Source organism: Cervus canadensis, chromosome 2, assembly GCF_019320065.1.
Source record: "Cervus canadensis isolate Bull #8, Minnesota chromosome 2, ASM1932006v1, whole genome shotgun sequence".
Classification (NCBI taxonomy): domain Eukaryota; kingdom Metazoa; phylum Chordata; class Mammalia; order Artiodactyla; family Cervidae; genus Cervus; species Cervus canadensis.
In genome coordinates this window covers 18642782-18668823 of record NC_057387.1, presented here as the reverse complement: position 1 = coordinate 18668823, position 26042 = coordinate 18642782, and the positions used below count along the sequence as shown (strand labels likewise).

General features: G+C 40.8%; 1 protein-coding gene across 2 annotated transcripts; it reads right to left on the bottom strand.

Moving 5' to 3' along the window:
* Positions 1-5543: 5543 nt before the first annotated feature.
* Positions 5544-25797, bottom strand: CTXND2 (cortexin domain containing 2). Of its 2 annotated transcripts, XR_006265371.1 has the most exons (3): positions 25617-25797; positions 22149-22210; positions 16724-16912 (listed from the first exon to the last, which is right to left on the bottom strand). XR_006265371.1 is itself a non-coding variant. In XM_043446574.1 (2 exons), exon 2 carries the CDS (start codon positions 7010-7012, stop codon positions 6845-6847), a length of 168 nt encoding a protein of 55 aa, XP_043302509.1. In that variant the 5' UTR covers positions 7013-7085; positions 25617-25797; the 3' UTR covers positions 5544-6844. The 2 variants fall into 2 exon arrangements, 1 of the variants encoding a protein (XP_043302509.1); XM_043446574.1 differs by lacking the exons at positions 16724-16912; positions 22149-22210 and adding an exon at positions 5544-7085.
* Between the last annotated feature and the right edge of the window lie 245 nt (positions 25798-26042).

Sequence of the window (26042 nt, the reverse complement as noted above, 5' to 3'; positions counted from 1 at the left end):
CTTCACATGAGGTGGCCAAAGTATTGGAGTTTCAGCTTCAAAATCAGTCCTTCCAATGAACACCCAGGACTGATCTCCTTTAGGGTGGACTGGTTAGATCTCCTTGCAGTCCAAGGGACTCTCAAGAGTCTTCTCCAACACCACAGTTCAAAAGCATCAATTCTTAGGTGCTCAGCTTTCTTTATAGTCCAACTCTCACATCCATACATGACCACTGGAAAAACCATAGCCTTGACTAGAGGGAATTTAGCTCTAGCTAATTTTTGTCCTGTGTGGCACATATGGTGCTGCCAGATCTCCAATTTTTCAAGGGAACTTAAAAACCTATTTTTTTTGTATGAAAGCTTCTGAGTTTTGATTATTCACAAGTAGTTTAAAAAATTTTGTAAATTTTGACTTCACTGGTGGCTCAGTGGTAAAGAATCAGCCTGCCAATGCAGGGAAGGTAAGTTTGATCCCTGATCCTGGAAGATTCCACATCCCACGGAGCATCTAAGTCCATGTGCCACAAATGTTAAGACAGTGCTCCAGAGCCTGGGAGCCACAACTGCTGAACCCATGTGCCACAACTCCTGAAGCCTGTACACCCTAGACCACACTCTCAGCAACAAGAGAAGCCACTGCAATAAGAAGTCTGCACACCACAACTAGAGAGTATCACCCGCTTGTCACAGCTAGAGAAAAGCCCAGGCAGCAACAAAGACCCAGCTTGCCAAAAAAATAAAAAATAAAAAACTTTTTTTGTAAATTCTGCAATACTCTGTCAGCAATTCAACTTCTAGGAATTAAACTACATACCTTTGAAATGACATAAAGTGCTAAATTATCTTCTGCAACATTATCTGAAATAAAATGTTTAGAAACAAAATAAATTGTCATCAGCAAGTGTTGGTTAAACAAACTATAGCATACCCAAACAGGGGCATACTTTTCAGCAGTGTTATAAAAAAAAAAAGCTAAGGAAGCTGTTTGTGCATTAATATGAAGTGATCTTCAAGATACATGATTAAATGAGAAAAACAAATGCAGAACATGGTAGATACTATGTTTTGCTGTGCTGTACTTAGTCCCTGAGTCTTGTCCGAATCTTTGGGACCCCGTGGACTGTAGCCCACCAGGCTCCTCTGTGCATGGGGATTCTCCAGACGAGAATACTGGAGTGGGTTGCCGTGCTGTCCTCCAGGGGATCTTCCCTACCCAAGGATAAAACCCAGGTCTCCTGCATTGCAGGCAGATTCTTTACCAGTTGACCTACCAGGGAAGCCCCATATACCATGCTATTAGTTGTTAAATATTTATTTCTTTATTTGGCTGTGCTGGGTCTTAGTTAGATCCCGAGGCATGTGGGATCTTCAATCTTTTTTGTGGCATGAAGGATCTTTAGTTATGGCATGTGAAACTCTTAGTTTCAGCATGCGGGAACTAGTTCCATGACCAAGGATGGAACCTGGGTCCTCTGCATTGGGAGTGTGGTGACTTAGCCACTGGACCACGAGGGAAGTCCCTTAGTTGTTAAATAATAGCAAAAATACACCGTTTTTATACATATACATAAAATATCACTGGATGGATAGCTAAGAAATTAATGCTGGTTGTCTCTGAAGAGGGCAAATTGAAGGTGGGGACAAGGGTGGGAATAAGAGTTTTGTTGTTGTTTAGGCACTCAGTTGTGTCCGACTCTTTTTGACCCCATGGACTGCAGCACACCAGGCTTTCCTGTCCTTCACCATCTCCCGGAGTTTGCTCAAACTCGTGTCCACTGAGTTGGTGATGCCATCCAACCATCTCATCCTCTGTCATCCCCTTCTCCTCCTGCCCTCAATCTTTCCAAGCATCAGGGTCTTTTCGAATGAGTTAGTTCTTTGCATCAGGTGGGCAAAGTATTGGAGCTTCAGCTTCAGCATCAGTTCTTCCAATGAGTATTCAGGACTGATTTCCTTTAGGACAGACTGCTTTGATTTTCTTGCTGTCCGAGGGACTCTCAAGAGTCTTCTCCAGCACCACAGTTTGAAGGCATCACTTCTTCGGTGCTCAGCCTTTTTTATTGTCCAGCTCTCACATCCATACATGACTACTGGAAAAATCACAGCTTTGGCTATACAGACCTTTGTAGGCAAAAAAAGGTCTCTGCTTTCCAATATATTGTCTAGGTTTTTCATTGCATTTCTTCCAAGGAACAAGTGTCTTTTAATTTTATGGCTGCAGTCACTGTCCACAGTGATTTTGGAGCCCAAGAAAATAAAGTCTATCACTGTTTCCATTGTTTCCCCATCTATTTGCCATGAAGTGATGGCACTGGATGCCATGATCTTCTTTTTTTAAATGTTGAGTTTTAAGCCAGCTTTTTCACTCTCCTCTTTCACCTTCATCAAGAGGCTCTTTAATTCCTCTTGGCTTTCTGCCATAAGTGTGGTGTCATCTGCTTATCAAAGGTTATTGGTATTTTTCCCCACAGTCTTGATTCCAAGAGTTTTTACAGTACACTATTTAATAGTTTTTGAATTCTGAAGCATAAAAATGGATAGTTTATTAAAAAATATTACTTTAAAAAGAAAAAGAAGAGAAGAATGTCTGGAAAAATACACATATATGCAAAAACAAATTACCTTAATAGCAGTTACTCTGGAAAGAAGATTTGTCAAACAAGGTCGTGTCTAGGAAATTTCTGCATTTTTAATCTTAAGTAACATTTGAAAAAAAAATTTTTTTTACCACTGTGCATTTATTACTTTCACAATAATTTTTAAATGTTAACTCAAAAAGCAAATGTAAAATCCAACACACACCCGTACAAGACTGGAAGAAGTCTGCCCAATAAAACTTCTTTGCAAACCCATTGGATTTCTTTTTTTTTTTTTCCTTTATTTCTGTTATATTTTTTTCCCTTTATTTATTTATTTATTTTTCAATGGGTTTTGTCATACATTGATATGAATCAGCCACCCATTGGATTTCTAAGCCACCAGTTTAAGGTAAGTGAAAGGAATATTTAAGGACACCAGATTAACAGAGCTAATGTGGGCACTAAAACCAGATGGATTCAAGGTCTATGGGCTGCAGCTCCCTGAATCTCCACACCAAGGACTATCTGACTACCAGGACTGGAAATATTCTGCTGTCCAATGGCTAAGTTGCCTTCTTTCCTGAACAGCCTTCACCACATCGGCCCTGTGTGAATTTGCCTTGGGTTGCTCCTCTTTCTCTGCTTCCACATTTGATACACTTCTGATTGATGTATTTCCGCCTCCTTGGATAAGTTAAGGGAGAAAGTAAGATAGCAGTCAAATCTGTGCCTCTCTTGTGACTATATTGATGCTCTGATTAACCATGTGTTTGTCTTGCCTTTTATTTTAGATGGCCTATGTGTGTGTGTGTGCGCGCACACACGCACGCTCAATCACTCAGTTGTATCCAACTCTTTGCATCCCTATGGACTGTAACCAGCCAGGCTCCTTTGTCCATGCGATTTTTCAGGCAAGAATACTGGCGTGGGTTGCCATTTCCTCCTCCAGGGCATCTTCCTGACCCAGGGACTGAACCTACATCTCCTGCATTGCAGACTGATTCTTTACCACTGAGTCACCTAGGAAGTTATTCATTTAACTTTAGAAGGTGGGGAAAAGGTTAATTTCTGAGCTTCTGGAGGGGAACACACGTCACCCTCAAATACTGCTTCAATCTAAATCTGCTTTTATTTTATCCTGACCTGCACCTTACCATGAATTTCTTTTCACTCAATAAGGGTACAAATCATCTCTTTCTCTTTAACCAATATAACACCCTCTGTTCTGGTGAAGGCAAAGTCTAGTATCTCCAGTGGAAGCCTTTGGTTTCCTTTCCTCCATTTTCAAATAATCCTGAGGATTTCCTCAAGCCAGGCATGGGGGAAGATGCCCTGTTTCCAGGAATCAGGAACAGAGATAATCATCAAGTCTCTGCCAACAGTGCATGGCTAGAGTTCTATTTCCATACCGTCTGGTATTGCTGCTAAAGCCTGGCCCAGCCTGGTCGCCAAGGATACAAGTCTTCTCTGAAGTGACTGCGTGCTGGTCCAAGTACCTGCACAAGCCCAAGTGATGCCCCACACTTAGATTCCAAGATTGTGACTCTCTTAGTTCACATTCCCATATGAGATTGCTGTTGCCTAGAACATTTGTCCCAGCCTGGCTGGACCTGAGAGCTTTAGTCTCTATTATTTACCATGCTAGAACCAATTCTCTTCAGCCAGACCTGTCTTGAGCCTTCGTCAGTGGCCTAGGTGCCTCCTTTCCTTCTAGTGAATTCTCTCTCTCTCTCTCATTTATTTATTTACTTGGCTGTGCCAGGTCTTAGTTACAGTATGCAGGATCCAGTCCCCTGACTAAGGATTGAACCCAGGCTCCCTGCATTGGGAGTGCAGAGTTTTAGCCACTGGACAACCAGGGAAGTCCCTCTCTCTCTCAATAAAAATATTTTAGGGATAAATTTGAGTCAGTGGTAGTGAGGTAGATGAGCCCAGAGTCTGTTACACAGTGAAGTTAAGTCAGAAAGAGAAAGACAAATATCATAGATTAACGCATATATATGGAACCTAGAAAAATGATACTGATAAACCTATTTGCAGGGAAGGAATCAATCCCTTGCAGGGAAGACGCGGATGCAGAGAATGGACTTGTGGACACGGCGGGGCGGGGTGGGGGGGGGGGGTCAGAGTGCAAAGAGAGAGTGGGATGAAATGGAGAAAGTAGCACTGACATATATACACTACCATATGCGAAATAGATAGCTCGTGAAAAGTTGCTATATACCATAGGGAGCCCAGCCTGGGGCTCTGTGATGACTTAAAGGGGTGGGATGGGGGAGGGGAGGGAGGCTTCAGAGGGAGGAGATGTTTGTGTAATTATGGCTGATTCACATTATTGTACAACAGCAACCAACACCTTGTAAAGGAATTTTCCTCCAATTAGAAAATTAATTTTTTTAAAAAAGAGAAAGTAACTTTATGCTTCTGAAGTGTGACCCGCACATAGTGACTTCTAAAGAGGACAGTATGGAAAAGCGTGACAAAGAATGATAAGAAAAAAATTTTAGTTAATTTATTTATTGCAACAGATTTTAGTTGCATCATGAGCGATCTTTCTCTGAGGTAGATGGACTCTCTAGTTGTGGCACACAGACTTAGTGCCCTGCAGCATGGGGGATCTTAGTTCCTGGACCAGGGACAGAACCCATGTCTCCTGCATTGCAAGGCGGATTCCTAACCACTGGACCACCAGGGAAGTCCCTCTAGTGAACTCTCTTACGGACTTTCCTTTCAGTTAGCCGTAGTTCACTCTACCAAATTTCCATAACTTCAGACTTTGGAGAGATGGAGTTATGATTTCCTTCTCTTTTCTCTTAAAAAGTCCCTAGGATGGTGATTGTGACACTTATCATCATGTATTATATATTAGTTTCCTGTGACCGCCATAACAAATTATCACAAACTAGGTGGCTTAAAACAACAGAAATTTATTCTCTCAGATTTCCGAAGGCTAGAAGTCCACAAGGTGTTGGTAGGGCACACTCCCTCCAAAGGCTCTGGAGGGAAAACTTTTTTGCCTCTTCCAGCTTCTGATGGTTCCAGGCAAGGATTCTTTAGCTATGGTTGCATAACTCCAATCTCTGCTTTCATTTTCACATGATCTTTTCCGCTCTGTGTGTGTGTCTTCTCTTCTGTCTTTCATAAAGACATTTGTCATAGGATTTAGGGCTTACTCACTAATCCAGGTTGAATTCATCTTGAAATCCTTAACTTTACATCTGCAAAGACCATCTTTCCAAATAAGGTCATGTTCATGGATTTCAGGGATAAGGACATGGACATATCATTTTGAGGGCTCCTTTTCAACTCACTAGATGTTATTTCGTAAGTGAGGAAATGTAGGCTGAGGGAGGTTAAAGGGTTACCCAAGACAAATTAGTTCCCCTCTACCACAGAACTCTGCCCACTTGAGAAGGGCATCAGCTTTTACTAAGCTTCATACACTAAAAAGGTCCTGTTAGATTCTTATCATAGGATAACTGGTTCCTGCTGGCCTTATATTTGCATAACTAAAGGGACATCCTAAGACCACCTCTAGGAGGGCTTAGATACACCTCACCAGGCATCAGGTTTTAGATGCACCTTACCAAGCATCATGATATTATATTACATTACCTCATAAAATTATGGCCAACTGTCTAATTATCTTAAGAATATTAGATATTGGAGGATTGAAATCCATGGCCTTATTTTTTAATTAATTTATTTATTCTTTTGTTTTTGGCTATGCTGGGTCTTTGTTGCTGTGTGGGTTTTTCTTTAGTTGCAGTTAGAGGGGGCTACTCTCCAGTTACTGTGTGCGGGTTTCTTACTGTGGTGGCTTCTCTTGCAGTGGAGGATAGGCTCTAGGGTGGCCAGGCTTCAGTAGTTGTGGTTCCTGGGTTCTAGAGCAGAGGCTCAGTAGTTGTGGTGCTTGGGCTTAGGTGCTCCGCGGCATGTGGGATCTTCACAGACCAGGGGTCAAACCCACCTCTTCTGCATTAGCTGGCTGATTCTTCACCACCAAGCCACTGGGGAAGCCCCTCATGGCTTTATTTTAAAAGATAAGTTCAACCTGTCTCAGCCTCGCTTTGGTAACTATTTCCCTGAATAGAACAATACAGACTAACTTGTGTTTCACCCCTATTATTATTCTCAACTCACCCTCATGTGCCTATTGTGGAATGCAAGGGGGAGGAGGCTGAGGAATAGGGAGGTGGAGTAATAAACAGTCTGTTTCATAAATGTCTGTGTAAGAGATTTCAAATCTGTGAAGGGAAGTCTATCAGGTTTTTTCATACTTCAGCTCAGAGATGGTTCTGTAGCTGTAGAGCTGGCCTCATAGGGATTCTTCACCAACTTGGCACACCGAAAAATCATCACTATTAGGAAGAGAAACAGAAGAACAACAAAGGCAATGGCAAAGCCTTTGTCTACATCGACACTACTGGACAGGCTTGAATCATCCATGGGAACACACACCTCTTTACCCTTGTCCAACTGTAGCTACTTCCTCAGGAATATCTTCAGATTTGTCATATTCCTAGACAAAAGAGGATAAAACAAGTTTATTGGCTTATATTTGTATGTATGTAATTTTTTAAATTGGGGTATGTGTTAGTTGCTCAGCCATGTCCGACTCTTTGTGACCCCATGGACTGTAGCCCGCCAGGCTCTTCTGTCCATGGGATTTTCCAGGCAAGGATACTGGAGTGGGTTGCCATTTCCTTCTCCAGGGGATCTTCCCGACCCAGGGATTGAACCTGGGTTTCCTGCGTTGCAGTCGGATGCTTTACCATCTGAGCTACTAGGGGAGCCCTAGTAGCTTGGGGTATAGTTGCTTTATAATGTTGTGTTGATTTCTGCTATACAACGAAGTGAATCAGTCAACCCACTCCAGTATTACTGAAAAATTCCATGGACAGAGGAGCCTGGTGGGCTACAGTCCATGGGGTTTTGAAGAGTAAGGCAGGACTGAGCTCTGCATTGCACTGCATATCCCCTCCCTCTTGGGCCTCCCTTCCATTGCCCCCCACCCCTCATCCCACCCCTCTAGGTCATTACAGAGCACCAAGCTGAGTTCCCTGTGTTACACTGCAGGTTTCCACTAGCTATCTATTTTGCACATGATAGTGTATATGTGTCAATACCAATCTCCTAACCCAACGCACCCCTTTATGTATGTATTTTCTTAACACTGTTATGTTGAAACCAAAGAGGGTTTCCAAAAAAAATTAGCAAGATTTATTTAAGAGGTACTCATGAAACTGATAGGTCTTCCTTCCCTTTACTCAGACAGTAAAGAATCTGCCTGCAATATGGGAGACCTGGGTTTCATCCCTGGGTGAGGAAGATCCCCTGGAGCAGGAAATCTACCCACTCAAGTATTCTTGCCTGGAGAACTCCAAGGACAGAGGAGCCTGGAGAGCTACAGTCTATAGGGTCACAAAGAGTCGGACATGACTGAGCGACAAACACAGACACATTCACACACATATGAAACTGATAACATTAGTATAGATGACCTTCAAGATATAAACATATGCAAAAGTAGGTGAAATACTCCAAGGCAAGACATGAAAAATATGTGTAACTCAGAAAACAAATGGGGCATCCTTGCTCTGTTAAATCCCAGTACAATTGTCTTGAACACCCCAATTCTGTGTTAAGTGCAAACCATTCTCTAATATTTTTTCAAATTCTGAGTACTAACTGTAATTAATTTATTGTGGTGTCTTAACTTACTAGGTATGAGCATAAAATTGTCTTATTTTTTCTAATCACTATGTTTGTGCTGTCATTCCTATCTCTTAACAAAAAATCGGGTATGTCCCAGAAGTGATCAATTTCAGTTATTAAGTCCACCATCAAAACAATACTGAAAAGAAAGTCAGAGGACTCTCTCTTCTCAATTTCAAAACTCACCATAAAGCTACAGTCATTAAGATAGTGTAGTATTGGCATAAGAATAGACATACACATCATTGGAATAGAATTGAGAGTACAGAAATAAATATATATGTATTGTCAACTGATTTTTGAGAAGAGTGTCAACACCATTCATAAGGAAAGAAAACAAATGGTACTTGGAAAACTGGATGTGCATGCGTGCTCAGTCACTTCAGTCATCTCTGACTCTTTGTGACCCTATGGATTGTAACCCGCCAGGACGCCTCTGTCCATGGGATTCTCCAGGCAAAATACTGGAGTCGGTTGCCATGCCCTCCTCCAGGGGATCTTCCTGACTCAAGGATTGAATCCACCTCTCCTGTGTCTCCTGCACTGCAAGGGAATTCTTTACCCACTGAGCCACCTGGGAAGCCTGGAAAACTAGATAGTCATATGCAAAAGATTGAAGTTAGACCCTTACTTCACACCATATATAAATATTAACTCAAAATAGATCAAAGACCCAAATGTAAGAGCTAAAACCAAAAAATTCAGAAAAAAAGGAATAAATTTTCATAACATTGGATTTGGCAAAGGATTTTTAGATATGACAGGCGATAAGAGAAAAAAAGATAAATTGGACTTCTTCAAAATTTAAAACTCTTGAGCTTCAAAGGACACAATCAAGAAAGTGAAAAGAACCCACACAACAGGAAAAATTGTTTGAAAATCTTATATCTGATAAGGGACTTGTATTTAGAATATCTAAAGTATTTTTACAACAGGAAAAATTGTTTGAAAATCTTATATCTGATAAGGGACTTGTATTTAGAATATCTAAAGTATTTTTACAACTAAATAATAAGAAGACAAATAACTCAATTAAAAATTAGGCAAAGGATCTGAATAGATATTTCTCTAAGGAAGATTTACAAATGGCCAAAAAGCACATGAAAAGATGCTCAACATCATTAGTCATGAAAAGTTACTAAAGATAAGACATAAGGTTTCAGTGAAGTAAGAGGAATAAGCTCTAGATATCTGCTGTAAGACATTGTGTGTATAGTTAATGATAATCTATTGTACACTTAATTCTTTGGCAATGCCAAAGAATGCTCAAACTACCACAAAACTGTACTCATGTCACGTGCTAGCACAGTAATGCTCAAAATTCCCCAAGCCAGGATTCAACAGTACATGAACCGTGAACTTCCAGATGTTCAAGCTGGACTTAGAAAATGCAGAGGAACCAGAGATCAAATTGCCAACATCCACTGGATCATTGAAAAATCGAGAGAGTTCTAGAAAGACATCTACTTCTGCTTTATTGACTATGCCAAAGCCTTTGATTGTGTGGATCACAACAAACTGTGGGAAATTCTTAAAGAGATGGGAATACAAGACCACTTGACCTGCCTCCTGAGAAATGCAGGTTAAGAAGCAAGAATTAGAACTGGACATGGAACAACAGACTGGTTCCAAATTGGGAAAGGAGTATGTCAAGGCTGTATATTGTCATCCAGCTTATTTAACTTATATGCAGAATACATCATAAGAAATGCTGGACTGGATGAAGCACAATCTGGAATCAAGATTACTGGGAGAAATATCAATAACTTAGATATGCAGATGACACTACCCTTATGGCAGAAAGTGAAGAAGAATTAAAGAGCCTCGTGATGAAAGTGAAAGCAGAGTGAAAAAGTTGGCTTAAACTCAACACTCAGGAAACTAAGATCATGGCATCTGGTTCCATCACTTCATGGCAAATAGAGGGGGAAATAATGAAAACAGTGACAGACTTTATTTTTGGGGGCTCCAAAATCAATGGATGGTGGCTGTAGCAGCCAAGAAATTAAAAGATGCTTACTCCTTGGAAGGAAAGTTATGACCAACCTAGATAGCATATTAAAAAGCAGAGACATTACTTTACCAACAAAGTCCATCTAGTCAGAGCTACTGTTTTTCCAGTAGTCATGTATGGATGTGAGAGCTGGGCTATAAAAAAGTTGAGCGCTGAAGAATTGATACTTTTGAACTGTAGTGCTGGAGAAGACTCTTTTTTTTTTTTTTTTTTTGGAGAAGACTCTTGAGAGTCCCTTGGACTGCAAGGAGATCCAACCAGTCTACCCTAAAGGAAATCAGTCCTGAATATTCATCGAAAGGACTGACGCTGAAGCTGAAGCTCCACTACTTTGGCCACCTGATTCGAAGAGCTGACTCATTTGAAAAGACCCTGATGCTTGGAAAGATTGAAGGCAGGAGGAGATGGGGATGACAGAGGATGAGATGGTTGGATGGCATCACTGACTCAATAGACATGAATTTGAATAAACTCCAGGAGTTGGTGATGGACAGGGAAGCCTGGCATGCTGCAGTCCATGGAGTTGCAAAAAGTTGGACACAACTGAGCGACTGAACTGAACTGATTGTACACTTAAAAATTTGTTACAAAGGTAGATCTCACATTAAGTGTTCTAACTGTAATAAAATAAAATTTGAAAAAGGAAAGAAAAGAAATTGGCTAAAGCAGCCTGTGGCAGTAGAAAAGAAGGCAGAGTTGAGATTGTATTGACTGAGGGGGATTTTTAAAATATATTCATTTTTTATCATTTATTTATTTGACTGGGTCTTAGTTGTGGCATGTGGGATCTAGTTCTCTGCCTGGGGTTCAAACCTGGGCCCCCAGCATTGGGAGCTTGAAGTTCTTAGCCACTGGACCACCAGGGAAGTCCCGAGGGGAATTTTTTTTCTTTTTCTTGTGGACCAGGTATGGACTACAGATAGGGACCAGCTTTAGGGAGTCACATAAAAGAGGATCTAAGCCAAAAGGGCTTCCTGCTATGATGAAGTTAACTTAATAGAAAATGGCTGGAGGTGAGCTTGGATTCAGCATTATAATGACCAGTCAGAGTAGAAATATTGACCTGAAGGGATCTGCAGTTAGGTAACCCTAGTAGAGAATTTCTGAGGAGCTCATGAAAAAGGATAGAAAGAGCCCTGAACAATATCCAAGCCTAAAGAGAAAAAAATACCAATAGATTTGTTTTGAAAAATAGTTTGGATCTTTTGGAGAGATGTGCGTGTGTGCCTGTTGTTGTTCAGTTGCTTAGTTGTGTCCAACTCTTTGTGACCCCATGGACTGCAGCACACCAGGCTTCCCTGTCCATCACCATCTCCTGGAGCTTGCTCAAATTCATGTCCATTGAGTCAGTGATGCCATCCAAGCATCTTGCCCTCTGTCTTCCCCTTCTCCTCCTGCCTTCAGTCTTTCCCAGTACCAAGGTCTTTTCTGAGTCGGCTCTTTGTGTCAGGTGGCCAAAGTATTGGAGTTTCAGCTTCAGCATCAATCCTTCTTCCAATGAATATTCAGGTTTGATTTCCTTTAGGATTGACTGGTTTGATCTCCTTGCAGTTCAAGGGACTCTCAAGAGTCTTCTCCAACACCACAGCTCAAAAGCATCAATTCTTTGGTGTTTAGCCTTCTTTATGATCCAACTCTCACATCCATACATGACTACTGAAAAGCCATAACTTTGACTATATGGACCTTTGTTGGCACAGTAATGTCTCTGCTTTCTAATAGCTGTCTAGGTTTTTCATAGCATTTCTTCCAAGGAGCAAGCGTGAGTGCTAAGTCGCTTCAGTTCTGTCCGATTCCTTGTGACCCTTTGGGCTGTAGCCCGTCAAGCTCTTCTGTCCATGGGATTTTTCAGGCAAGAATACTGAATTGTGTTGCCATGCTCTCTTCTAGGGGATCTTCCTGAACCAGGGATCAAACCGTCGTCTCCTATGTTTCCTGCGTTGGCAGGTGGGGTCTTTGCCACTAACACCACCTGGGAAGTCCTTGGAGAGATGTAGAGAAAGCTAAAATACTGTTTTTGTTTTGTTTTGACTGCACCAGACAGCATGTGGGCTTTTAGTTCCCCAACGAGGGATCAAACCTGTGCTCCCTGCAGTGGAAGTGTGGAGTCTTAACTACTGGACCACCAGGGAAGTCCTAAAATATTGTTTTGTAAAAGATTAGCTGGGGACTTCCCTGGTGGTGCCATAGATAAGAGTCTGCCTGACAATTCAGGAAATGTGGGTTTAATCCCTGTTCCGGGAAGATTCCACATGCCCTGGAGCAACTGCATTCATATGCCACAACTACTGAACCCTGGTTCTAGAGCACATGAGCTGCAACTATTGAGCCACAACTACTGAGGCACTGGTGTCTTATAGCCCGTGCTCTGCAACAAGAGAAGCCACTGTAATGAGAAGCCTGCACACTGCAATGAAGAGCATAGCTCCTTCTCCCCGAAACTAGAGAGCCCATGAAAAGCAATGAAGACCCAGCACAGCCAAAAATAAATAAATTTTAAAAATTAAAACAAAAATTAGTTGGCATTGTGAGAAGCTAAATTGCTCCATGAAATAGTATCAAGAATTGTGTTCATAATTGGTAGAACTGTACGTTGGCAGAGAATTGCAAGGCTGTTGTTCAATCACTCAGTCAAGTCTGGCTCTTTGCCATCCCATGGGCTGCAGCATGCCAGTCTTCCCTGTCCTCCACTATCTCCTGGAGGTTGCTCAAACTCATGTCCATTGAGTCAGTGATGCCATCCAATTATCTCGTCCTCTGTCGTCCCCTGATGATGAGAAAAAACTAATCTGGTACCTGGAAAATGTGGGAAAATTGGTAGATATTTGTACCATCTTAAGATATATATCTCACTTATATATGTATTACATTCTTTGTGTGTCATCCTTTCTACAGTGCTTTCAGAGCAAGGACATGTGTATTTTTGTGTTCCACATTTCAGTTGCTTATCACTAGGTGGTGCTAGTGTTAAAGAACCTGCCTGCTAATACAAGTGACATGAGTCTTGGGTTTGATCCCTGGGTCAGGAAGATCCCCTGGAGGAGGGCATGGCAACCCACTCCAGTATTCTTGCCTGGACAGAGGAGCCTAGCAGGCTACAGTCCATGGGTTGCAAAGAGTTGGACACGACTGAAGCGACTTAGCGCATATCACTCTACCTCTGTTAATATCCTTCTGGGCCTACTTCCAAAATATGTCTCAAATCCATTCCCTTTTCTTTACCCCTATGGCCACCATTGTGCTCTAGGCCATCAAATGCCAAACACCTGCAAATACTTTCTGACTTTCTGAAAACATTCTTATTCCCCTCCAAACCACAAAGCAATCTTTAATAAATGTAAATTAATCAGTCTTGTGATTAAAATATTACAGCATCTTCCTACTGTCTTCATTGGGTTACCAAGCCTGGCCACGATTTTGTCTTACCTTGTTTCTGCCACTCTTTTCCTTGTACATTTTTTACCCAGCAATGCTGGACTTGTCACCACTCTATGAGTTTTGCACGATCCTCCTTTGCCTCCAGGCCTTTTCCATTAACATCATCTTTGTAGCTCCCATCCTTCCATATTCAACTTTTAGGCTATATATTCAACTTTTAGGCCTTAGCTTAAATGTCAATTTCCTAGGGAGATATTCTAGTAACATTCACTATGGTTTATTGAGATTACTTTAATTTCTGTCTTCTCTGATAAAATAGTAATTCTACATGAGACTAAGGACCCTATATAATTTGTTTTTATCCTAAAAGTCTGGGATGTATTAGATGTTCAACAGGTATCTGTTCAATGAATGATATAGTACTATACTTTGCAAAAGTGAGCATGTAAAAATGTTGGTTGAATGAATGAATGAGTTTGAGAATGTGGCATTGAAAGGACAAGACTGTTGCTGATCTAAAAGAATGGTGGTAGCAGAGTGATAAAGAAGGAGTCTAGACTTTCGTGGATTAAACAACAAAATGCAGTGAGGAAATGAAGACACCAAGATTTTAAATCATTTATGAGGAGTTCAACTAGGAAACAAAGAAGTAGAACAGCAGCTAAGAGCCTATTGCAGAATCAAAGAAGGGATTCCTTTTCAAAGGCAGAGTAGAAAGGTATCAGGTAGGATGTGTTTGGTTGCAAGTGACAGAAAAGTCCACTTAAGTGAGATTAAACAACACATGAAGTTTATTGACTTATGAGACTAAAGTTCAGAGTAAGGATAACTTTAAGTAGGGCTTGATCCAGAGAGTCAAGGTGTTTTCACAGTTCTGCCTTCATATATCTACCTTTCTTCTACATTGGGTTTCCCTGGTGGCTCAGCTCGTAAAGAATCCACCTGCAATGCAGGAGACCTGGGTTTGATCCCTGGGTTGGGAAGATCCCCTGGAGAAGGGAACAGCTACCCACTCCAGTATTCTGACCTGGAGAATTCCATGGACTGTATAGTCTATGGGGTTGCAAAGAGTTGGGCACAACTGAGCAACTTTCACTTTCACTTTCATCCTTTTTTCTACATTGATTTTATACCCAGACCAGCTTCTCTGTGGTAGCAAGAATGGCTACAGAAAATCCAGACTTCACATATTCCCTCTTCATATTATCTCCTCCTCAATTCCAGAGGGCAAAAGAACAATTTTATATCAGTCAGGATTCTTCTTTGCAAGTAATGAAAACAGGGCCTCCTTTACTTAAGCAAGAGCTTCCCTGGTGGCTGAGATGGTAAAGAATCTGCCTGGAATGCAGGAGACCTGGGTTCAATCCCTGGGTCGAGAAGATCCCCTGGAGAAGGAAATGACAACCCACTCTAGTATTCTTGCCTGGAGAATTCCATGGACAGAGGAGCCTCGTGGGCTGCAGTCCATGGGGTTGCAAAGTGTCAGACACGATTGACCGACTTTCACTTACTTAAGCACAAAAGGTATTTACTCTAAAGAGACCAGGTGACTTCCAGAATCAAGGAGAAGGATAATTGGTCCCATAAAACTGGCAGAAACCAAGGGAGGCCAGGCACTGGGAATCATAACCAAGGTCAGCACAGGAAAAGTCTGGTTAAGGCACTGTCGGCACTGGCCACTGGCCACCACCACCGGACACGGCTGTTGCTGAGGACTGCTGCGACTGTCATTGGATACTGCTGTCCCTGCCATGCCTGAATTATAAATTGTGTCATCCTTGTGTCACTTGATATTCCAGACCCTGGCTGGAGCATCCGACTGGTCAAGGCTGAGTCACGCACCAGCACCTTAGCCACCACGGGGGTAGGAGAGGGAATATTCATTATCTCTAGGTACTGTAGTGAAAATGAAGTTCTGTCTCTCATAGACTCACATAAAGGAGCATTTCTCTCAAGTAAGAAGGAGGTTTGGATATTGAGCAGACAAAAAATGCCAAACATCTAATTTTTGGTCTTGGTCCCAATTCAGCTATGTGCTGTTCTAAGAGATTCACCTAAAATTTAAAGGCATGGAAAGATTGGAAGTAAAAAGTGTACTAGGTAAATACTCACCAAAACAAAATTGAGGTGCTGTATTAATATCAGACAAAATAGACCTTAAGACCAGAAGCATTATTAGGGAACAGAGGATTAACAGATTATAATGAAGTGTGAAATTCAGTAGGAAGATGTAACAGTTCTAAATTGCATATACCTAATAAAATAGTCTCAGGGTAAATAAACAATAGGACTACAGGGAGAAATTGATAAAACTTGCCATTATTGTGGATAATCACAATATTCTTCTCAATCATTGATAGGTCAGCTAGACAGAAATTGGTGAAATACAGAATATTTGCTTCATATGGTGAATAAGCTTGATTCATAGAACATGCGTCCAACATTTAGCAAATTTGTACTTTTCCGTATATTGTTTAATCTCATTTGAGTTGGGTTTGAGGTTTTATTTTTGGTCATGTGAAACTAAAAATATCCTAATTCCATTTATTAAATTCCTTTCTGCTGAGAATAGCTAGAATGGTTTCTGGTCTCTGCAAATAAGCCTTGATGTATATAGATACCAAGCTGAGTTTATCCCAGAAGTAGAAGCATGCTATGTATATAAGCCATATGAATACCACAGTTGTTGCAGAAAAAGCATTTGATAAATTTCAATACTAAAAAAGCACCTACATTAATATTCTTAGCAAAATAGGGGTAGAAAAGAATAGTTTTAACCCAATTAAGGGTATTAACAAAAAAATGTAGAGCAAACATCCAGATAATGGTGAAAAGTTGAAAGATTTTCCTTTTAAAATCAGGAACAAGACAAAGAGGTTCATTACCTTTAATTTATTCAACATCATTCTGGAGGTTCTAATCAGAGCAGTAAAATAAGATAAAGAAAAAAACAAGGATTTAAAATGAAGAAACAAAAATATTCATTATTCACTGATATTATTTCCTACAGAATAGTCTACAGAAAATATGAGAAATAAGTAGTTTAGCAAGGTGTTTGGATGAGATACACAAGTCAGTTACATATGTAAATGCCAGTAACAAACAATAAGCAAATGTAATTTTTAAAAGACCATTTAATTTAAAAGGGTCATTGGGAACTCCTTGGTGGTCCAGTAGTTAAGACTCAGAGCTTTCCCTGCTGTGGTCCTGGTTCAATCACTGGTCAGGGAAGTAAGATCCTGCAAGCCGTGTGGCACACCAAAAAAAAAAAAGGACATTATTTACAGTAGCATAAAAATATATAACAAACCTAGACAGCGTATTAAAAATCTGAGACAACACTTTACTGACAAAGCTATGGTTTTTCCTCTAGTCATGTGTGTATGTGAGAATTGGACCATAAAGAAGGCTGAGCACCAAAGAACTGATGATTTCAAACTGTGGTGTTGGAGAAGACTTTTGAGTCCCTTGGATGGCAAGAAAATCAAAGCAGTCAATCTTAAAGGATATCAACCCTGAATATTCACTGGAAGGACTCATGCTGAAGTTGAAGCTCCAATTCTTTGGCCACCTGATGCGAAGAGCCATTTCACTGGAAAAGACCCTAATGTTGGGAAAGATTGAAGGCAAGAGGAGAAGGCTGCAACAGAGGATAAGATGGTTGGATGGCATCATTGACTCAATGGACACATGAGATTGAGCAAACTCAGGGAGATAGTGAGGGACGGTGAAGTCTGGCATGCTGCAGTTCATGGGGCTGCAAAGAGTCGGACACAACATAATGACTGAACAAAGTAAATAGAGAGATACATGATATTTATGAATTCCACATGATTAAGTTGTTAATTCTCCTCAAATTTACTTATAGAGGCAATATAACTCCAACAAAATTCCATCAAGGTTTTTGAGAAAACTCAGACTGTTTTTCTTAAGTGTACATGGGAGCTCACAGGTACAAGAATTAAAAAGACATTCTGAAGAGAAAGAATATGGTGGAGAGATTTCCCGTATCAGTTATTAAGGTTTATTACAGAGCTATAGTATTTTTGACAGTGGGATATATGTGCAGGTATAGATAATAGACCATTTGAAGAGACTAGAAAGCCCAGAAACAAACTGCACATTTAGGGATACTTGACTTCGAGCAGAATGAGCACTGTTGACAGAAAAAGAATGGCCTGTTTAATAAGGGATACTGGAAAATAAGATGTCCATTAAAAAAAAAAAAACACACATCTATAGTTACATGTCAAGAGCAAACTTTAAAACCCTTAGGACTTCCTTGGTGGTACAGTGGGTAAGAATCTGTCAGCCAGTGCAGGGGGCATGAGCTCAATCCCTGGTTTGGGAAGGTTCTGCACGGGGTGAAGCAACTACGCTCACGGGCCACAACTACTGAAGCCTGTGTGCCTAGAACCTGTTCTCTGCAACAAGAGAAACCACTGCGGTGAGAAGCCCACATACTGCAACCAGAGAGTAATCCCTGATTGCTGCAATTAGAGGAAGTCCTAGCACAGCAGCAGAGATTTCAGTGCAGCTAAAAGTAAAAGAAAGACAAATTCTTAAAAAAAAAGAAAAAGAAAAAAACTTTAGAAGAAAATATAGAATGTTTTTATGACCTCAGGATAGGAAAAGATCTCTTCAATAAGACACAAATGGTACACCATATATTTTAAAAGACGCATGAGTTTAACTTTAGAATTAAGAACTCCTGATCCGTTCAGACACCATAAAGTAAGTAAAAACACAAACCACAAACTTGGAGAAACATATTTCTAAAAAAGGGTTAATATCCAAGTTAGCAGACCAACTCCTCCAACTGAGTAAGTAAAGGACAAATAACTCAAGGGGAAAATTAGCAAAAGCCATGAACTGGCATTAAAAAAAATAAACATGAAAGGTAAAAAATTCATGAAAATGTGTTCAATTTCACTAGTAATCATTGACATTATTTTTTTATCCACTAGATTGGTAGACATTAAGAAGTCTGATAATGCAAAGTGTTGGCAAGGATGTAACTCATTCAAAGTTCTTATACACTCCCCATCAGTAATATCAGAGTACAGACTGATAAAAATCCCCTGTAGAAAACCATTTAGCATTATCTAGTAAAGTTGAATGTACATATTCACTACAACCCAACTCCCCCCCAAGTCCACTCCTGTATATACACCAGGAAAATTAAAAGAAGATTGCTCCTGCAGTATTGTACACAAAAGCAAAAGTTGAACAGCTCAAATGACCACAGCCTGGAGAATTATCACATAAATTGTGGCATAGTCACAGTAAATACTATAAAGTAGTGAAAAGAAAGAGTGAACAAACTAGAGTTGCATTCAATAACATGGGTGATTCTTAGAAACATACTAGTGAGTGATAGAAGCAAATTACAGAAAACTGCATACGTTACGGAGAAGACAATGGCACCCCACTCCAGCACTCTTGCCTGGAAAATCCCATGGACGGAGGAGCCTGGTGGGCTGTAGTCCATGGGGTCGCTAAGAGTAGGACATGACTGAGTGACTTCACTTTCACTTTTCACTTTCATGCATTGGAGAAGGAAATGGCAACCCATTCCAGTGTTCATGCCTGGAGAATTCCAGGGACGGGGGAGCCTAGTGGGCTGCCGTCTATGGGGTCACACAGAGTCAGACACAACTGAAGTGACTTAGCAGCAGCAGCAGCAGCAGCATACATTATTATATTATTTTTATAAATCTCAAAACAAACAAAGCACTTTTTACAATAACAATACATAATTTAGGAATGCACACATATGTGATAAATTTACTTCTGAAAAAGCAAAGGAGGGAATTCCCTGGCAGTCCAGTGGTTAGGACTAGGTACTTTCACTGTCTCAGACCAGGCATGTGGCCAAAAACTGAAAAGGAAAAAGCCAAGGAGTAAGTGATATAGATTCATGGTAATGATTACTTCTGGGAGGGAGGCAGGCAGATGATCTAAAGGAAAGAACACTCAGGTAAATGCACTGAGATGGTTCAGTTATTATTGTATTTCATAACTAAAATATATTACATGTCTTCTTTTCAATGTATCAAGTATTATACACATTTTTGAGAAGTGGTGGGTTAAAGTATTCGGTTTGACTATCTTGCACTGCAAATATGCTATCAGAAATCAAAAAGTTCTGGACTTTCCTGGTGGTGCAGTGGTTAAGAATCAGCCTGCCACTGCAGGGGACACAGGTTCGATCCCTGGTCTGGAAGATTCCACATGCTGTGGAGCAACGAAGACCGTGTGCCACTACTGAGCCCACGTGCTGCAACGACTGAAACCCCAGCACCCGGAGCCTTCGCTCGGAGCTTTCGCTCCACGAGAAGCCACCGCAGTGAGAAGTCTGTGCACCGCAATGAAGAATAGCCCCTGTTCACCGCAACTAGAAACACGTCATGTGCAGCAACAAAGACCCAGCACAGACAAAAATAAATAAAAAAAAGAAAGAAACAAAAAGTTCTTTGGGATACAGTACTCATTGGCTCCAGAGATCACTGTGTGTTTGAAGAGCCAAAAAGGGAACAGTTTAGAGAGAGCTCATTAGAAACTGTTGATGGTCCGTACAGTTCTTGGTTTTGGAAGGGCAAAGGGTATTCCTTCTATATAAGTCAACCCCCAGTGAGAACAATTCAATGGCGATCATGAAATATAACATGGTAGTGGAAAACATGGGTTCTGCAGTCAGTCCATCTGGATTTGGATCCTGGCTCTAACAAAGCTTGCTGATCCTAAGCAAGTTACTTAAATTTTCAGAACCTTGGTTTCTTCATCGGTAAAATGGGGATAATAATACAATAACCCTATGATGTAGATGCTAAGATTAAATAAATATGTAGAAGATAGCACAGTGCCTGGCACATAACAACTGCTATGTAAGTGTTTACTGTTATTATCCTCCCTGGGTTTACTATGTTCCTCATTTCTTGCACCCTTTCTCTTGCTATGGAGTATCTGGAAGTCATTGCTGTTTTAATTTTTCAGTTAAGTGGAGTTATAGAGCAAGTTTTCCCCATATTACAGTTGTACAGTATTGATAGTGTGTAACATCAACAGAAAGGGGAAGATAAGAAGGTCCACACTTCAAAGCACTGAAACTACTCAGGGTTATATACAGTTCATTTGGTGCTAAGAACATAATAGATATTCAATGTATTATATGACTTGAAGAAAGGGTTACAATTTAAGCTTAGGCTGTGTGTTTCACAGAAATTAAGTGTCAAAACAAATCTTTATGATGATTGGAAATGTGTCTTCCAGCCCCCTGGTTTATTTTTAACTTGACACTTTCCTGGTGAAAAATTCATTCTAAGGGAAGAGCTAGTCTAGGTTCTGAGTTTAGCTAGAGTCAGAGAGGAGGTAAGATTCTGACAATACAATCTCTGAGACGCTGTGTTTTTTGACACTGAGTTCACTCAAACGTCAGTCCAAGGATATGGGAGAGTCAAGAACTTTTTTTATCATTGCTCTTGTTACTTTATTTTATCTACAGACTTGTGTGCTTTGGGAACTAGAGATTACAAACAGGTCCCTCTCTATTACTATGCAAACTCTATTAACTTTCAATTTAACTTCAATGCATCATTTACTATTTAACAAATAAAGCACAAAAACTAGGACCTGTGGGCATAAAAAGATATATGATAAGGCCTGATTTCTGTCTTTAGAAAACTTACAGTCTGATATGGGAAATAAGACATATCCATACAACTATGACACAGGTGAAGTGATAAACACCAAAACAAACAGTAGCAGGCCTCTCTGAAATTGTCGCCTGACATTTCCACTCCTGTCCACCAGATGGCTATTAGGGGAGCTACCGTGTTCTGACACGGCCCCACCTTGCTGACTGTCTCAGTTAAGTGGTCTGGGGTAAGCATCCCAGCTGGGCCAACGCTCTTCTCTTGAATTTTTGTAACTGGAATGGGAAATGCATCCTGGCATTTACCAGCTATTTAATACGTACTTGCTGATAATTGAGTTGTAGTGAGAAAACCAATTTCATTGTATTTTTAGTACCTTGTCAGTGTCTTTATCCACTTGTATATACCTCAAATGTCATTTTCTAGATATATTTCTTTAATGTCTCATTACATGTGGAGGCATATACCTTCTCTTTATTCATCAAAAAGTCCATATTCTCTCAAAAAATCCATACTATTTCACTCTGGTACTCACTAGACCCCTTACAGTCTGGATAGTTTATTAATTTTCCAACTTCTCCTCTCAATTGCATTTCAAGAGACTTGTGTCTTTCCTATCATTTGTTCTCCTTGTCACAGATTCCTAGCTATGATTTTATATACTGTATAAACCGTCTCCATTTTATAAAGTTAAGAGAAAAATAAACAAAAATATATACTTACTGAATGTAAAGAAATCATTCCAAAGTAATCTGCTGGTAAAGATGTGAAAGGAACCCAAGGGGAAGAGTCAGGAAAATTTCACTGAAGAGACACATACCTTAATTGAATTGAGGCCTGAGAATGAGTAGCTCCTGGTAGCTCACACAGTAAAGAATCTGACTGCAATGAAGGAAACACAGGTTTGATTCCTGGGTTAGGAAGATCTCCTGGAATGGGTAATGGCAACACGCACCAGTATTCTTGCCTGGGAAAGCCCATGGACAGAGGAACCTGATGGACTATAGTCCATGGGGTCATGCGGGTCACAGAGAGTTGGACACAGCTGAGCAACTCACTCTTCAAGCTGATCAAGATGGAGAAGGGGAGAAGCAGGACAGGAGAAGAGAGGACAGCATAGTATGTTTGAGAAACAGTAAATGTTCGCTAAGTGCCTGAGATATATTCTCCCATTGAATAAGCAGCCTAGGCAAGTTCACCTGGGCCCTTGTATGGCACATTAAAGACTCTGGATTCAGCTTTGCAATCAGTGGGGAGTCATCAAAAAGCTTTTAAGCATGGAAATTATACCATTAGATGGTTGTTGTAGAAATATTAGACTGGCAGGAAGATGGAGGGTGTGTGAGAGCAATTAACCTAAAGTCTTTCATTGATATGAACTTCTAAAGGGCAAAAATCTGAAAGTTTTGTGTTTTTTTGTGATTTCTCACAGCATTGATTAACATAGTGCCCACACCCAGGTGGTGCTAATGGTAAAGAATCCGTCTGCCAATGCAGGAGACATAAGAAACATGGGTTTGGTCCCTGGGTTGGGAAGACCCCTGGAGAAGGGAATGGCAACCCACTCCAGTATTCCTACCTGGAAAATTCCAGTCCAGGCAAGAATGGACAGAGAAGCCTGGCAGGCTACAGTCCATGGGGTTGCAAAGAATCGGACATAACTGAAGAATTTGGCAGGCACACACCACACCGACTAGGAAATATTTGTTAACGTGGAGACCCCAGTGTCAGAAGGAACACTCTGCTTCTCTTGGGTGAAGAGAATGGATAGGATGACACTTGTCTGGTTAACAAACTCAGCTAAGGTAAGATCAGTCATAGAAATCTTTCTACAAGTGATGACCAGGCTCAATTTGGAGTAAGGAAGGTACACGCCCAATGAAGGAACAGTGATAGAGACAGGGAACATGGGAACTTTTGTGGAACTACTGTTTATTTCAGTATGGTGGAGATCACAATACATAAAAATGAAAGGTATAAAGTTGTAGAATTTCACAGTTGGAAGGAACCTTTAAAAGTAACCTTGTTGCACTAACTTCTAGACGTTCTTGCAAAGTCCCTGGGAGTAGGGTGAATTTAAAGGTACTGGTGTGGCATGCTCAGGAAGCAGAAACATGGGACTGAAGTTCAAGGGTAAAGAAGAGCAAGATCTTTGGAGTTAAGAGTCACCCAAGGATAGGACAGTTGAAATCATAGGAGTAGATGAGATGGTTGAAGGAGAATTAGAAACAAGGGAATGTTAGCATTTATGGTGGAGGAAAGAGGTCGAGGAACCACAGATGGAATGGTTACAATTAGAACTTGTAATAGTCACAAGAGATGAGAGAATTTCAGGCAGAGGACAGTTTGCAAACAACCTTGTATGCTTCAGAGAGATGGAAAATCTTCAATATTTGGAAATTGGAAAACATTATCTTGGATTCTCCTTCTCCTCTAATTAAATCTGAATTCCTGAACTTTGAATCGAAGTTCTCTTCAAACTCTCACTCATAGCTGCCATATTCCAATAAATGAATTTTGCTTCTATTAGGCTTATATCTTTCCTCTCTCTCCCTTGCAAAGTAGAATAGGGACTTCCCTGGTGATCCAGTGTTTGAGACTCTGTCTGCCAACACAGGGGACACAGGTTCAATACCCAGTCTGGAAAGATTACACGTCGACGGGCAACTAAGCTCGGTACCACAACTACTGAAGCTCCCGTGCCCTATAGCCTGAGCTTGGCAACAAGAGAAGCCGTCCCAGTGAGAAGCTGGCATACTGCAACTAGAGAAAGCCCACGAGCAGCGGCGAAGACCCAGTGAAGACAAAAAAAAGAAAAAGTAAAACACATTCTTGCTGAAAAGAGAAAAGAAATAGGGTGATAATGTCTTGGTTCTTGGCTCGTATTTTCAGATGTAAGGATCTGATCCAGGTTTTATACGGCCTGAAGTTTACACAAATTGGAGATCTGTCGTTAAGAAAAGAATGTGGTTGTTTAGCCACTGGTGCCGCCTGCATTAAGTCGCTTCAGTCGTGTTCAATTCTTTGCGACCCTGGACTGTAGCCTACCAGGCTCCTCTGTCTATGGGATTCTCCAGGCAAGAATACTGCAGTGGGTAGCCATTCCCTTCTCCAGGGGATCTTCCTGACCTATGAAACCCACGTCTCTTATGTCTCCTGCACTGGCAGGTGGGTTCTTTACCACTAGCGCCACCTGGGAAGCCCTGTTTAGTCACTACAAGATTTTTAATACAAAATTAGGTTTAAAGTTTTTAGAATGGAAAAAAAAAAAATCACAAGAAATTATTGGAGACTTATATATTGGAGACTTAGTTTCCACAGGGCTTCCCGGGTGGCACTTGTGGTAAAGAACCCGCCTGCCAATGCAGGAGACATAACAGATGCGGGCTCCATTCCTGGGTCAGAAAGATCCCCAGGAGGAGGGCATGTCAACCCACTCCAGTATTCTGGCCTGGAGAATCTCCATGGACAGAAGAGTCTGATGGGGTACAGTCCATAGGGTCGCACAGAGTTGGACTTGACTGAAGCAACTTAGCACCGCATACATTCTTCTGAAATCTCCTGGATAAGATGGCTTTTCTTGACAAATACAAACGGCAGATAAAACTCAAAATCTGTTTTCCAGACAGAAGACCTGCCCTAGAATCTTTCACAGTGGCTCTTAAGGTTCCTGTTTTGTTTGAGTTGACTAGTAGCACTGCTCCCTAGAATAGGGAAAAAGAGGGCATGAATCTACTGGCTTGTGTAAAATTAGGTCCTGCTGAAGTGGGCAACAGAACAACAGTACTTATTCACGAATCTGTAGCAATGTCAGTTCCTCTTTCACTTAACACTTTCCAGAAAGATCAATTACCATTTCCTTTCCTTGTGTTCTCAAGTCACTTAATTTTTCCCATCTGTAGTGCCGCATGTTTCTTAAAAAAAAAAAAAAAAAAAACTAAATGTAAAAAGACCCAGATTTTTTCCTGGCCGTAAGTTTAGTCTGAAAGGAAAGGTGATTGTGAAGAAATACGATAATGAAGCTTTCTTACTATAATCTCTAAAATCAAAGACATCCTCTAGTTAATAGGACTAACAGAGGATCCCCCGCCCCAAAATAAGACTATCCCCAAGATATCCCCTTTAAGATATGTTTCACTTTTCAAAAGAAACACTAATGAAAAAAAAAAAAAGGCTCTTTATTTCCCCAGTGTTCCCCAAGCTTGCAGAAAAGTGTTATTAAACTCAGAAGAATTGTTGGAATTATTCCCATAAAAACTTTACCAGGGAGGGCCATATGAGTATTTACCTTTTGAGAGAGTGATATCCAAGGCTGGATGTTGGCTGGGCAGTCTCCTCCTACTCAAGCACATCTCTTGGCAGCCTCTCCTCTTTTCATCAACCCCTTCTTAAAAAAAGAGAGTGGTTGTGGCTCTCTCCCCTTCCCCACTCCCACACTGAACTCAGAAGCTTCATGAATAGTTCAACTAAAACAGGATCAAGTTTCAGACACTCCCATAGTGAGTGAGAAAATGATCCCACTAGATTAAATTGGAGCCTAGTTCAGTAGAAGTATATTTCCACAACTCTGCTAGGGCTGGGGCAGCCAAGGTTAATAGCTCAAGTATTATCGGCTAAGTCAGATCATGTGGGTGGTAGAGGCTGAGTCAGTAGCCAGCTTTTTTGGTCTGTGCAATGATTCTCTGCATTAGTAGCATCACCCAATAAATTGTTA

Excerpts from the sequence above, each read along its gene's own strand:
- CTXND2 (XM_043446574.1), bottom strand. The coding sequence starts at position 7,012 with ATGGATGATTCAAGCCTGTCCAGTAGTGTCGATGTAGACAAAGGCTTT.